At 35.7% G+C, this 15,491-nt stretch overlaps 1 protein-coding gene across 3 annotated transcripts in view; it reads right to left on the reverse strand.

Moving 5' to 3' along the window:
- SRBD1 (S1 RNA binding domain 1) overlaps positions 1 to 15,491 on the reverse strand; it is a 227,066-nt gene that overhangs the window by 170,685 nt on the left and 40,890 nt on the right. For all 3 annotated transcript variants that reach the window (XM_023223849.2, XM_023223850.1, XM_023223851.1), the window contains exon 10: positions 4,505 to 4,608. In XM_023223849.2, coding sequence (XP_023079617.1) covers positions 4,505 to 4,608 — 104 coding nt within the window. The remainder of the gene's footprint in view (positions 1 to 4,504; positions 4,609 to 15,491) is intronic.

Genomic DNA, 15,491 nt, shown 5'->3' on the forward strand with positions numbered 1-15,491 from the left:
ATGCAAACTCAAAAAGACAAGTTCTGAAGCCAGGTGTGGTTGTGTGTGCCTGTTGTCCCAGCTAATGTGAGGGCTGAGGCAGAAGGACTGTTTAAGCCCAGGAGTTTGAGACCAGCCTGAGTAACATAGTGAGATAATGTCTCTATAAAGAAGTTTTCTTAATTTTTTAAAAAAGTTTTCCTTAGATATGTTTTCATTTAAAGAGCAAATGCAGAAACTTAAATTTCTGAGGTTCTCACAAACACAGCAACTATTTCAGCATCTAAAAAGCTTAGAAATCCTCTTCATACTTACCTTGTACTAGTAACATACAATTCCAAATGAGGAATTGTTCAGTTGCTGAATTTGGACCTAAATATTAGTTTCAATACTAATACATGAGCATTAAATTCTTCCTTGTTATGCTAATTAACTTATGTAATAACAAGATTGCCATTAAAATCATTATTTGCCCTATTACATAGTTCTTAATATATTTATAGTTTGATAGTAACTATATCATCTACCTTATTGTTCAAGCCACACAAATTTTTTTTTTTTTTTTTTTTTTTTTGAGATAGAGTTCCACTCTTGTTGCCCAGGCTGGAGTGCAACAGAACAATCTCGGCTCACTGAACATCCACCTCCCGGGTTCAAGCAATTCTCCTGCCTCAGCCTCCGAGTAGCTGGGGTTACACGCATGCACCATCATGCCTGGTTAATTTTTGTATTTTGTGTAGATACAGGGTTTCACCATGTTGGTCAGACTGGTCTCGAAGTCTTGAACTCCTGATCTCAGGTGATCCTCCCACTTTGGCCTCCCAAAGTGCTGGGATTATAGGCGTGAGCCACCACGCCAAGCCGCTACACAAATTTTATGCTTCACTTCACCTCTCCCTAACCAATCCACCCACCATTTAATCAGATACCTTGTCCTGCCCCCGTCTACCTCCTAAATATTGCCCAGATCTGTCTACTTATTCCCTATTGCTACCACCCTAGTCTAAGCTACGATAATCTCTTGTCCCATATCTACTCTTGATTCCTTCCAAATAATTATCTACACTGTGGCCTGATTGATCTTAAAATGCAATCTGATCATCACACACTCCTGTATTTAAAATCTGTATTGGCTTCCCACCATCCTTAAAAGAAAAAAGTCTTTAGCATACCTGAAAGCTATGTATTAGGATCTAACCTGTGTCAACATCTCAATCTTCATTCCATGTCACTTCTCTTCCTTCTCCTTCTATCTCCGACCTAGGCTAGATGTCAAGTCCACACTATTCAGGGTTCTATTACAAGCACTTTTCTTCTTCTTCTTACTGCACTTTTCCTTCATAACCTCAACATACTCTTAATGATTTTCTCAGTGTTGTTCTCATGAAACTACGTTGTCATCATGGACAAGCAGTTTATCTGTCTAATTTACAGGTGAATCTCCAAAATCTAGCACATAACCTGAATGGATGAGTACATACAGAAGAGGGTGGAAGAAATAGGGAAAAAGAGAGTAATAAAAGGAACAGGAAGATTCATCAAGTAAGCACTTCGGTAGTCATTCACACATGTTTAATGGGAAAAAAAAAAAAAGTTCTTTGAGTATAATTCTTTAGGTCCTAGAAAAGTATTTCAGCTCTTGGAATTATCTAAATTAAGAAAAAGTTTCAGGCCAGGCACGGTGGCTTATGCCTATACTCCCAGTACTTTGGGAGGCAGAGGGGGGTGGATCACTTGAGCTCAGGAGTTTGAGACCAGCCTGGGAAATATGGCAAAACCCCTGTCTCTACAACAAAGAAAAATTTAGCTGGGTGTGGTGGTACGCACTTGTAGTCCCAGCTACTTGGGAGGCTCAGGTGAGAGGACAGCTTGAGCCTGGGAAGTCGAGGCTGCAGTGACCCAAGATCATGCCACTGCACTCCGGCATGAGCGACAGAGTGAGACCCTGTCTCAAAAAAGAAAAGAAAAAAAGAAAAAGAAAAACTTCCAAACCTGACTGAAAATTATATTACTATGCCATAATGATGTAACATGTTACATTGTAGGCTACATAATATTACAAATTTTTCAATTGGAGAACTAAATAAAAGTAAGTCATAGAAAAATAAATCACTGTAAAAAAAATTCCTTGACATTTACTTAGTCTAAAGATAATAAATAGCTTAAAAGCATATTTTTCTTTAACTATTGAGGACTGACTCTGATACTGAGTATTATGAATATTTACAGAAAAATAAGCCAGAAGTTGTCTTCAACTTACTGTGATTTACTAAAACATTTCTAAAAAGAATTAGCACAATAATCCACTACTTTGTAATAACAAATACCAACAAAGGCCTGTTCTTCACCAGGCATTGTGCTACACAGTTACATAGATTATCACTTAATTCTCTCAAATCTATAAGGAAAGTATTACCATTTTAAGGACAGACAAAACTGAGAAAGATATTAAGTAACAAGCCCATAGGTGCAGAGGTAGAAAGTAATACAACTGGAATTCAAACTCAAATATATCTACTTCTTAGGAGTTTCCTCTATGAAACTATCTTACAGTTTTATCATATCTTATCTAATTTTCTGATTTTTTAAATCTAGGATTTCTTTTAGGCATACATTTTCTCTTTCCTTTCATTGGAATTTATTTGCTTATTTATAAAGAAAATAAGCATTCATAAAAAATGACAACTAGCCAGGCATGGTGGGTCATGCCTATCATGCCAGCATTTTGGGAGGCTCAGGTAGAAGGGCCGCTTGAGCCCAGGAGTTCAAGACCAGCCTGGGCAACACAGCAGCATGGCAAGACCTCATCTCTTTAGAAAAAAATATCAGTTTAGCCAGTGGTGCGCACCTATGGTCCCAGCTACACAGGAGACTAAAGTGGGAGAAACACTGGAGTCTGGGAGACTGAGGCTGTAGTGAGCTATGATAGCACCTGTGTGCTCCAGCCTACACAACACAGTGAAACTCTGTCTCTCAAAAAGAGAAAAAGAAAAAAGACAAGACAACTATATAGGAAAACATATACAAGTAATACAAAGACATTTATTTGCCTCTAATGAAATCATACTATAAATAAATGCTAATTGTAAATTGTCTTTTTAACTTAATAAGACATGTTCATACTTCAACTTCAGCTCTATTTCCACTTTTTCAAAATGGCTGCACAGAATTCCACCATATGGACATAACATAATTGGCTTAAGCAATTTACCTGTTGATTAACATTTAGATTGTTGTTTTACTTAATGGTTGCTTAGTTAGTAGTATTTGGTTGTTAAGCAAGTTGATCCTTCATGGCTTTTAATGAATTAACAAAACAGTTTTGTTGAATGAGATAACTGATTTCTAAAATCCATGATACTTACTCTCAAAGAACAATTCATCTAACTTTTTAAGTATCATTCCTAGCAATTTCTCTATTCTAAAGTTACACAGAGCCAGCTGGTGATGAACTTTATCAAAATTTACATCTCCTAGCTGCTAGGAAGCCACTTTACTTACCTCTTTGTATCAGTTTTCTCACTGGCTAAATGATGGCTATAAAATCTGCTCTACCAACTAAATAGATTGTCGTGAGGATCAATTACACTCTGAAAAATTGAAACTAAAAGTAAAAAGTATTATACAAACATGATGCTATTTTAAAAGGCTCCTTAACAAATAAAAAGGGTAATAAAAAATTACATAAGCTTAGACATTTCCTTAAAATATCTAAAAAATTTAATGTTTCTTTCAATCATCCTTAATGTGCAACATCTATTCCCACATACAGAATGCTTAGAGATTTATATTGTAATATCCAATAAGTTATTTTTTTGTTTCCACCATCCTTAAAGAGCTAAACACTTCAGATATGATACATACAGTATATCTTTGTTTATTTTTGCAAGGGAAAAGATGATCTTACAAAAGTTTCAAATAGTACAGAAAAGTAATGAAGTAAAAAAGTTCTTCTCCACAGAGACAATCAGTATCAAAAATTCCTCATACACCTTCCTGGATATTCTCTATTTAAACATGCCTGACACACATACTTATTATCATTATTATTATTATTATTTTACTGCAAAAGGGACACTATTTACCTTGTCTGTCATTGGCATTTTTTTTTTTTTTCTGTGACAGAATCTTGCTCTGTCGCCCAGGCTGGAGTGCAGTGGCGCAACCTCAGCTCACTGCAACCTCAGCCTCCCGGGTTCAAGCAATTCTCTGCCTCAGCCTCCTGAGTAGCTGGGATTACAGGCACGCGCCACCACACCTGGCTAATTTTTTGTTTTTGCATTTTTAGTAGAGACGGGGTTTCATCATCTTGGCCAGGCTGATCTTGAACTCCTGACCTCATGATCCACCCCCCTCGGTCTCCCAAAGTGCTGGGATTACAGGCGTGAGTCACCACACCTAGCCTGTCACTGGCTTTTTAATAATTTTTACATAATGGACATCTTTACATATCAGTACATATAGATATCAGTATCATATTTCAGAAAAGAAAGAAAGAAAATTCTGTAAATATCTGTAAACAGACCTGTTTTGGATGCACCACCTACAGAATTCATCCTTCACTCCATCAGAAATATTGACCTTAACCGTCAGTACCTTCAAATTTTCTCCACGGTTAATTGCCAGAATCTGAGTGCAAACATAAGGCAAAGACTAATAATCCACAAAATATATGAAACAAATCAGGCAGCTATGTAGCTGACAGCTATATGAATTTTTTACTCATTTATTTACCAAGAATACATTTTAAAATAATCATTTACTTTACACTTTTTTCAAGTAACATACCTCCCTCATAAGGAAAATCCTAACATGCTCTTAGAAAACAAAATGCAGATACAAAGCCTGCTTATCACATGTACAAGAAGAAACTTTGATGATCTAAAAATCTCATTGCAGATTCTACTAGTTAAAAACTTTTGATCATCTGGAGTTGGAAGGGTATACTTTTTATAATTTGAAAAGATAACCCGTGCTAAGATAAATACAAACATGTAAAATCCTAGGTGCAATATTTAGTAGCTACAAATTGTTACCATCCATTGAGCATTACTAATTGTAGAGCCCATCTAAGCACTTTAAATATACTATCTCAAGTAATCCTTAGAGTCACCAGTGATGTGTGTATTATCTTCATTTAATATAATAATTTTTCTGAAACTTGTTCCAAATCACAAAGCTAGCAAGTAGCAAAAAAAGAATTTAAACTCAGACCTGTCCATGCTCTTAATTAAAACATTAAAAGTATGACTGTCTTAAAACACATTTAAAACACTCCATAAAGAAGTACAAACAAAACCAAAGCAAGCAAAAGAAAATAATACATAATAGGGTAAAAATAAAATAGAGAATAGAAAAGCAATAAATATCAACAAAACCATAAATTGGTTCTTTAAAGATATCAACAAAATTGACAGATCTTTCGCTAGACTAATCAAGAAAAACAACAGGAAACACTCAAATACCAAAATCAGGAACAAAAGAGAGGCCACTACTAAGGACCTTATAGAAATAAAAAAGATTATAAGAGATACCATGAGCAACTGTGTAACAAATTAGACAACTAAGATAAAATGGACAAATTCCTAAAAAGACACAAACTACCAAAAACAAACCAAAAAGAAACAGAAAATCTGAACAGACCTATAAAAAGTAAGGACACTGAATTAGTAATTTGAAAATTTCCCACAAATAAATGTCCAGGCCCAGATGGCACCACCACTGAATTCTACCAAACATTTTTAAAAGAATCAATATCCATTCTTCACAAACATTCCAAAAGATATTAGAGAAGGAAAAGCTTCCCAAATATTTCTATGAGGCCAGTATTACTCTGATACAAAAACCAGACAAGACTTCACAAGAAAACTACAAACCAGTATCTCTTATGAATACAGATGTAAAAATCCTCAGTAAAGCACTAGCAAATCACATCCAGAAACATATAAGGATTATACACCAAGATCAACTAGAATCTATTCCAGGAATGCCCTGTTGATTTAACATTGAAAAAAATCAATTAACCTAACACATTATATCAATAGAATAAATAACAAAAATCCTAAGATCATCTCAATAGATGTGGAAAAATATCTGACAGAATCAGGTAGCCCTTCATGATAAAAAACACTCAACAAACTTGGAAATATAAGGAAAGTTCTTCAATGTGAGAAAGGGCATGTGCACAGAAATCTCACAGCTAACATCATATTTACTGATCAAAGACCAGAAACAAGACAAGTGTGTCCACTCTCACAACATTGTACTGAAGGTTCTAGCCAGGAAAAAGGAAGGGAGGCCATCTATATTGGAAAAGAAGGTATAAAACTTTCTCTATTTGCAGCTAACATGATCTTATATATAGAAAATTCTAAGCAATTCACTACAAAACTATTAGAACTAATAAAGAGTTCAGCAAAGTTGCAAAACACAAGCTCAACATATAAAATTAATTTCTACATACAAGCAATAAACATTCTGAAAATATTTTTTTTAATTCCATTTATGATACCAACAAAAGGAATAAAATACTTAGGAATAAATTTAACAAAAAAAGTTCAAAACTTAAATGGTTGACCTTTGAACAATACAGGTTTGAATTGCATGTGCTGACTTATATATATGCAGAATTTTTTCAACCAAACAGGGATTGAAAATACAGTAATTGCAGAATCTGAAACCCATGTATAAGGAGAGCTGATTTTTCATATACATGGGTTCTGCAGGGCCAACTCTGGGACTTGCATATACATAGATTTGGGCATATGCAGGGATCCTGGAATCAATCTCCTCTATATACCAAGGAACAACTGTACTCTGCAAACTACAAAACATTGTTGAAAGAAATTAAAGAAGATCTAAATAAATAGACATCCCATGTTCATGGATCAGAAGGCCTAATATTGCTAAGATGGCAATACTCCCCAAGCTGATTTACAAATTCAGTGAAATCTCTATCAAATCCCAATTGGCATCTTTTGTGGAAATTGGCGAACTAATTTTAAAACACATATAGTAATTCAAAGGACTGAGTATAGTCAAGTCAATTTTTAAAAATAAAAATAAACTTGGAAGATTCCCACTTCCCAATTTCAAAAGTTACTACAAAGACACAGTAATCAAGACAGTGGGGACTGGCATAAGGATAGACATAGAATGGAATAGAACTGGAGTCCAGAAATAACTCTATACATATAGAGTCAACTGATTTTCAACAAGGGTACCAAGAAAATTCAATGAAGAAAAGCCAGTCTTTTCAATAAATCTGGGATAACTAGAGTTAACCACATGCAAAAGAACAAAAGTGGACAGACCCCTACTTCATGCTATACATACAAATTAACTCAAAAGTGATCTTAGACCTTAATATAGGAACTAAAACTATAAAATTTCCATTAAAAAAGAAGAAAACATTTATGACATCAAGTCATAAAGCCTTCTTAGATATAAAACCAAAAGTGTAATCAATAACAAAAAAATAGATTGAACTTCAACAAATTTTAGTTTTCGTGCCTCAAAGAATAGTCTCAAAAAAGTGAAAAGAAAATGAATAATATGGGATAAAAATTTTTGCAAATCATATGTCACATAAGGGTATCTAGAATATATTTAAAACTCTTACAGTTCAACAATAAGAAGACAAAACCCAATTTATTTACTTCCTTAAGAGAAAGGGGTTTCACCATGTTGGCCAGGCTGGTCTCGAACTCCTGACCTCAGGCAATCCGCGTGCCTCAATTTCCCAAAGTGTTAGGATTACAGGCGTGACCCATCACACCTGGCCACAACCCAATTTAAAATGTACAAAAGATCTGAAGAGGTATTTGTTCAAAAATTAAACACCAATGACTGATAAGTACATGAACAGATGCTCAACATCATTAGAGAAATGCAAATCAAAACACAAAAAGATGGACAATAAATGTTGTGGGGATGTAGAGAAATTGGAACCTTCACAAACTGCTGGTGAGAATGTAAAAACGGCATAGCCACTTTGGAAAATAATATGGCAGATCCTCAAAAGGTTAAACGTAAAGCTACCATATAACCCAGCAATTACGTTCCTAGGTACATATCCAAGAGAAATAAAAACATATGTCCACACAAAAACTTAGACACGAATGTTCATAGCATTATTCATAATATCCAAAAAGTAGAAACAACCGAAGTATTCGTTTACTGATGAATGGATAAGTAAAATGTGGAGAATCCATATAATGTAATATTATGTAGCAATAAAAAGGAAAGGCATACTAATACGTACCATAACAGACAAACTCAGAAATCATTATGCTAAGTGAAAGAAACCTGCATGTTGTATGATTCCTTTATATGAAAGACCAGAACAGACAAATCTGTAGAGATAGAAAGTTGGGTGCCTTGAGCTTGACGCAAGGAAATATTTGGGAGAAAAATGTCCTAAAATTGCTTGTGGTAACGGTTACACAACTGAGTGAATTTACGAAAAACTACTGAACTTATAAAGTTCTAATGGTTGCATTATATGCGATACGAATTTTACTTCAATAAAGCTATTAGAAAATTAAAACACTCTTTTCTTAAAGCACTCTTTAATACCAATTATTAAGATGGCAAATCATAACACAAATTAACCAAGTAATTAATCAAGTTAACAGCCTCCCTTAAATAATATTTGCTAGTCTACACATATTTATTTATTTATTTATTTATTTATTTATTTATTTATTTATTTATTTATTTTTCTTTCTTTCTTTTTTTTTTTTTGAGACGGAGTCTCACTCTGTCACCCAGGCTGGAGTGCTGTGGCCGGATCTCAGCTCACTGCAAGCTCCGCCTCCCAGGTTCAAGCCATTCTCCTGCCTCAGCCTCCGGAGTAGCTGGGACTACAGGCGCCGCCACCTTGCCCGGCTAGTTTTTTGTATTTTTTAGTAGAGACGGGGTTTCACCGTGTTAGCCAGGATGGTCTTGATCTCCTGACCTCATGATCCGCCCGTCTCGGCCTCCCAAAGTGCTGGGATTACAGGCTTGAGCCACCGTGCCCGGCCTACTTATGTATATCATATATTAAAAATTAAAGAAACAACATCACTTCAATATGTATTCAGATTTTTCACTAATTCTTAATGGCTTTCTTCCAATTACTCTTAATGAATGGAGTTTTAATAAACTAAGTTCTCCCTTTACAGGACACAAACTGGTATTTTAACAATTTTAGCACATTTCCATGAGGATGTCTAACAAAAACTTAGACTTCCTATCTGTGGCGAAACAAGCTTAAAATAATTCAACTTAATGTTACCAGAAAATAATTCTGCTATGAAAATTTCTCAATTTGTGCTTCATGTTGAAAAGAATGTCAAAAGATAAAAAGCATATTTTTTTCTAACTTTAAATTTTAAAAATACTGAGTAAAATTTTAAATATCAAACAAATTGTCAGAGTTTTAGAAAATATATAGAGGACTTTTTTCTTATGGCCAGGCGCGGTGGCTCGAGCCTGTAATCCCAGCACTTTTTTGGGAGGCCGAGATGGGCGGATCACAACGTCAGGAGATCGAGACCATCCTGGCTAACACAGTGAAACCCCGTCTCTACTTAAAAAAATACAAAAAAACTAGCCGGGCGAGGTGGCGGGTGCCTGTAGTCCCAGCTACTCGGGAGGCTGAAGCAGGAGAATGGCATAAACCCGGGAGGCAGAGCTTGCAGTGAGCTGAGATCCGGCCACTGCACTCCAGCCCAGGTGACAGAGCAAGACTCCATCTCAAAAAAAAAAAAAAAAAAGAGGACCTTTTTCTTATATACTTGAGAAATTTCTAAAGTAAATGTCAGCAGAAATAAAACAATCACTCAGAAATAAATGTTTAGACTGGGTATGGTGGCTCATGCTTGTAATCCCAGCACTTTGACAGGCTGAGGCAGGTGGACTGGTCGAGCTCAGATGTTCAAGATGAGCCTGGGCAACATAGTGAAACCCCAACTCTACAAAAACTACAAAAATCATCCAGGTGTGTTTGTGCACGCCCATAGTCCTAGCTCCTCAGGAGGCTGAAGTGGGAGAATGCCTTCAACCCTCAAAGTGGAAGTTGCAATGAGGTGGGATTCTGCCACTGCACTCCAGCCTGGGTGAAAGAGCAAGATATTGTCTAAGGAAAAAAAAAAACATTAAGCTTACACAAAACATATATTCAATAATACTGCATAGAACTATCTACAAAGAAATAAATTGTGAATACAAAATAAACTTGTTTGAGCTCAGCAGAGACTTCCGTATTTGCCATGGGTTGTGCCAGCTTAGTAAACAGAAGTTCTTCATACAAGAAATTATCTCTAATAAATTAATTCAAGTAGAGTACAACAATATAGAGGAGAGTTATTTAATTCCGATTTATATAACTATGCCATAATATCACAATACATTATTGGAGGATTTTTGCTCTTTTTCACCATATCTAGTAATATAATATGTCAAACTTACAAAAAATCCTGACACACAGGAAGACCCATGGTGGAGACGGGAGTAAGGTAACAGAAATAATAAAGCTTGGGACAGAAACTGGAATTGAAAGTGAGTAGTGGGTTAAAGCAAAATTATTGCAGATGGTGGCACTGAACAGGAAATAGGTAGTATAAGACACAGGAAATTGCATGTCAGTGAAAATACACACCAATAAAGATAAGGAACAGAAACTCCCATGAGAGAATGTGAAGACTGAGTTACAAATTCATGTGGTAGAAAAGATCACACTAAGGACCAATTTGAAAAAGAAAGAAAAAAAGACGCAGCTGGAAGAATTTACTAAGCAGCTATTAATGGTTATTCCCACAGTACTTGGAGAGAGTTTCACAGTAATTTTCCTTCACCACACTGTCTTTCATCATTTGCATTCATTTCTGTATTCTCTGATACTATGTGCTGGGGTACTTACATAAAGGCTGAAAAGTAAGGTTCAGAGTTGGGATATGAGGTCTCAGCACTACAGGAATTGGGAAGCTGTTTTTGTAACCTAGCATACCATCACTCCAGCCTGTGCATGATAAACTAAAAAGTTCGTAAAAGGGCAGTGCTGTTTTTCAAAACTGACATTTCCAAAATGCTCTGCTTTCCCAGGCCTGAATACTGCCACACCCAGAAGCCTGTGTCAATCATAATCTTAAATTCAGTCACTAACTCAGAATGCCACATGTGCTAAACACAGCAGTTAAAATGCAGAGCCCAATAAAATATTTTCAAGCAGAAATTAGAAGGCTAGGTTTTAACAGAATAAAAGCATTCATGTTTTTCCAAAGTTGCAATAAAATTAAATAAACATAAAAGGTGGACAAAATAAGACAAAAAAACTACTTCTGCAAAAGGAATGTTAGTATACTTAGTCACTGATACTGTTAAAAGTTATTTTTCATTATGTTATACCTGTGTCAGTAGACTATAACAACTAGGTATGTAAAATTTCACCATACTTTCTTTCAAATTATTGAGAGAATGTACTTCACTACTTCACCTGCTGTGGTAAATATAGTATGCACAAAAATAAAGTTGACAACTTTAGATATAATAGTGAAACATTTAAAATATTCAAAAGGGCAAGGGCCGTGTCACCTCTATACCCTAAATAGGACCCAACATAAAATAACCTTTCAGGAAATACTTGTGGGATAATCCAACACTCTTCATGTCTTGTTACAACATAACAAAATTTTTTCACATCTGTGTCATCTTAAAGGAAAAACAATTGCTTTTTTATTTTTTTAAGAGGCAAGGTCTCACTGTTGCCTAGGCTGGAAGGTAGTGGCTATTCACAGGAGCAATCCCACTACTGATCAGCACAGGAGTTTTGACCTGCTCCTTTTCTGACCTGGGCCAGTTCACCCCTCCTTAGGCAACCTGGTGGTCTCCCATTCCTGTGGGGTCACCATACTGATACTGAACTTAATGTGAACACCCAATCGGCAATGGCACACTTCAGTCCAGAAATTCTAGACGTCTTCAAGCAATCCTCCCGCCTCAGGCTCCTAAGTAGTTGGGACTAGAGGTATGCGCCACCATGCCAAACAAGTACATTCTTAATGATGAAAATTAAGTATTACATGAAAGGTAAGGAATACTAGTTTTTTCTATTATTCTCTCTTTATAGCAGTAAAATGCAGATAGGAAGAAAAATAAATTTTAAAATTATTTATTGAGAAATTCCAGGTTTGAAAAACAATGGCAGTTTCCTAACTTCAAATCTCCCTCTCCCTTTCTCAAAAAACTATAAAACCAATAAAGAGAATAAATAAAACACAACATAGAACCCATCTCTTTGCATTTCTAGGAGACAGAGAATTATACTGGCATCAGATTTCTCAAACATAACATACAAAGGAAGCCAACAGCAGAGCAAAATGTTCAAGAAACTTAAGGAAAGAAAGTGCAAACAAAAACGATTATACCACGCCAAGCTATCCTTCAAGTTTTAAGGCCACAGAAAACAATTCTGAATGTGTAAGAACTCACAGAATATTGCACACATATACCCTTCTTCAGATCCTTCACTAGAGTAGAAGTTAGCAAACTATGGCCTATGGGCCAAATCCAGCCTGCCATCTGTTTTTTGTGAATAAAATTGTATTGAAACACAACCGTGCTCATTCATTATGTATTGTCTATGACTGCTTTTGTGTTACACAGCAGTTGTGTAGTTGCAACAAAAGCCATCTGGCTCACAAAACCTTAAATATTTGTTCACTGGACCTTTACAGAAAAAGTTTACCGACTGTACACTAGTCTGCAGAATAAGTTTCATTCACTCTAAAGACTTTGGAAAGCTCTGGCAAAAGGACCAAGGGCAAGCATTTAATATAATTCTAGGGCTGAGATTAAAACAAGAGTGGGGTCAGTTTCCTTTAAGAAAGCACGGGTTGCAAGGCAATCCTCATACCAAAGCAGACTTCAGAATAAAAAGCATTAAACAAGGTAATAAAGAAAACTTTATATAACGTTAAAAGCCACACTCCAGCTCTGGAATAGAACAAGGAGCGTGCGATCTCCAGCTCTGGAATAGAACAAGGAGCGTCCACACTCCAGCTCTGGAATAGAACAAGGAGCGTACTTTAAAGATGTTGTTAGGAGTGGTATCACTGAAAATTGTGGAGTAGGGAACTCTAAATGTCATCCCTCCACAAAGGTAAGGTAGCAAAAACCATCAGAATTAACTTTTTCACAACTATGGAATCTAATAAAAATTTTATAACAACGAAAGAAACACTTACAGAAGGAAGTTGCAGAATTTCTATAAGAGAGCACTTTTAACTTATCCCAGTCTCCAGCTCAGCAGTGGCCTCTGAAGATGACAGCCCACGTTCCTAGGGCAGGTTGCTCTTATCAGAAGGAGCAATATGGACCTTATTCTCAAATAACTACGGCTGTGTGTTTTGATGTCTGGTGGGTCCCTGAGGAACTGACTCAAGGGCTTGCCTTTATTTCGCATGCCTTGGAGCTTACTCAGGACAGAAGAAGCCTCCCAGGTGGCCTTTGTCAAAAGTACTTAAAGGCAAACATATTAGCACCAGCCATGAGGGGTAAGGGATAACAAGGGGACAACTAACACACAGACCAAAAAACCTGTGAAAAATAAGCTTGGAAATGAGATATTTGAGGGAAAGGGGGCTTTTTAAAATTCCTGGGCATGCTGAGGGCTAGGGTGCATGCTCTGAAAAGATCTGAGGGAACCTTAAGCTTTCACCTCTAAAAGAACTTTGGGCTCTATGCAAACAGGAAGAAAAGACTAAGGCAGAGCTGTTAATGACCTCACTAAGTGTTGAAGGAGTGCCCCAACAAAGAACCAATCTGCAAGGTCTGAGAGAGTTTGGGGTTTTTTCTGTTTTTGTTTTTGGCTCCAGGCATTCAGGGGAATCTCTGTTAAATAACTAGATGGTTACTAAGCTAACAAGGGAGACCTCAGTGGACACACGTAACAAAGAATAAAAATTTACAAAACTAGTTTAGTAAAGTCACTAGAACAAACCACCCCACAAACCAAGCAGCAACAACAAACACGAGGGAGGGGAGAGAATCTGATTTCCAGAGTTACCAAGTTATAATATACAACATATCCAGACTTTACCAAAAAAAAAAAAACTGTCCATGAGGAAGCTTAGACATTGACCTTACAAAACAAAGATTTTAAATTAACTCTCTTAAATATGCTGAATTCAAGAAAATCATGAACAGAGACCTAAAGAAAGCCAGGAGAATGATCTTTCAACCATATAGAAAAATAAGAGTTAGAAATTATAAAAAAGAACCAAATAGAAATTACAGAGCTGAAAAGTACAATGACTGACATAAAAAATGTACCAGGGGTTCAACAGCAAATTTGAATAAGAAGAACAAATCAACAAGCCTTGAAGACAAGTCAAACGGGAATATACAGTCAGAGAAAAAAGAAAAAAATAAAGAAAACAAAGGAACAGAGGCCAAGACCTGTGAGACACTATCAATCATACTCTCTACGTATAATGGGAGACCCAGGAGAGGAGAGAAAGGCGCAGAAAGGATTTTTTTTTTTTAATTATTATGAAGAATTTCTCAAGTTTGATGAAAAACATTAATCTACACGTCTAAGAATCACAATAAACTCCAAGTAGGATAAACTCAGAAAGACCCACAACAAGACACATTATAATCAAACTGTCAAAAGATAAAGACACAGAATCCTGAATGCAGCAAGAGAGAAGAGACTTGTCATGAATAAGGCATCGTAATTTTAACACCTGATTCCTCATAAAAAATCATGGAGGCCATACCATAAGAGTGGATGGTATATTTAGTATTAAAAGGGAAAAATTTAAAACCATCAACCAAGAATTTTATATTTTAAAAAACTCTCTGTAAAAAAAAAATGAAGGAAATGTTTAATGGACATAGAGTTTCAGTTTTGCAAGATAAAAAATTTCTGGAGATTGGTGGCACAACAATATAACCATGCTTCCCATTACTGAACTATATGCTTAAAATGGGTTATGATGGTACATTTTATGTTACGGTTATTTTACCACAATTAAACATAAATTTTTTTTAAAAAGGGTTATTTTACCACAATTAAACAATTTTTTTTAAAAAGGAGAAATTAAGATTTTCCAGAAAAAACAAAAACTAGGAAGTTTGTCACTAGCAGACCTGCCTTACATGAAATAGTACAGGAAGTGCTTAAGACTGGAATGAAAGGGCACTAGATAGTAACTTGAAGCCATACAAAGAAATAAGGAGCACTGATAAAGGTCGCTATATATGTAAATATAAATGCCAGTATTACTGTATTTTTGGTTTTTATCTCCTCTTTTTTCCCTATATAATTTAAAAGCTACATTCCACAACATAGATATAGCCTATGACTACACTTAGGAAAAAAAAAATTAGTAAACTGAAAAATGAAACTAAAAGACTGAAGTACAATGACTATGATTTATATAACTCAATGAGACCTCTCACACTTTATTCTAAATCAGATATCTCAGATTTGTATTTCACATGAAAGAGATCCAGAATTGAGC

The sequence above is a fragment of the Piliocolobus tephrosceles genome, chromosome 15 (assembly GCF_002776525.5).
Source record: "Piliocolobus tephrosceles isolate RC106 chromosome 15, ASM277652v3, whole genome shotgun sequence".
Classification (NCBI taxonomy): domain Eukaryota; kingdom Metazoa; phylum Chordata; class Mammalia; order Primates; family Cercopithecidae; genus Piliocolobus; species Piliocolobus tephrosceles.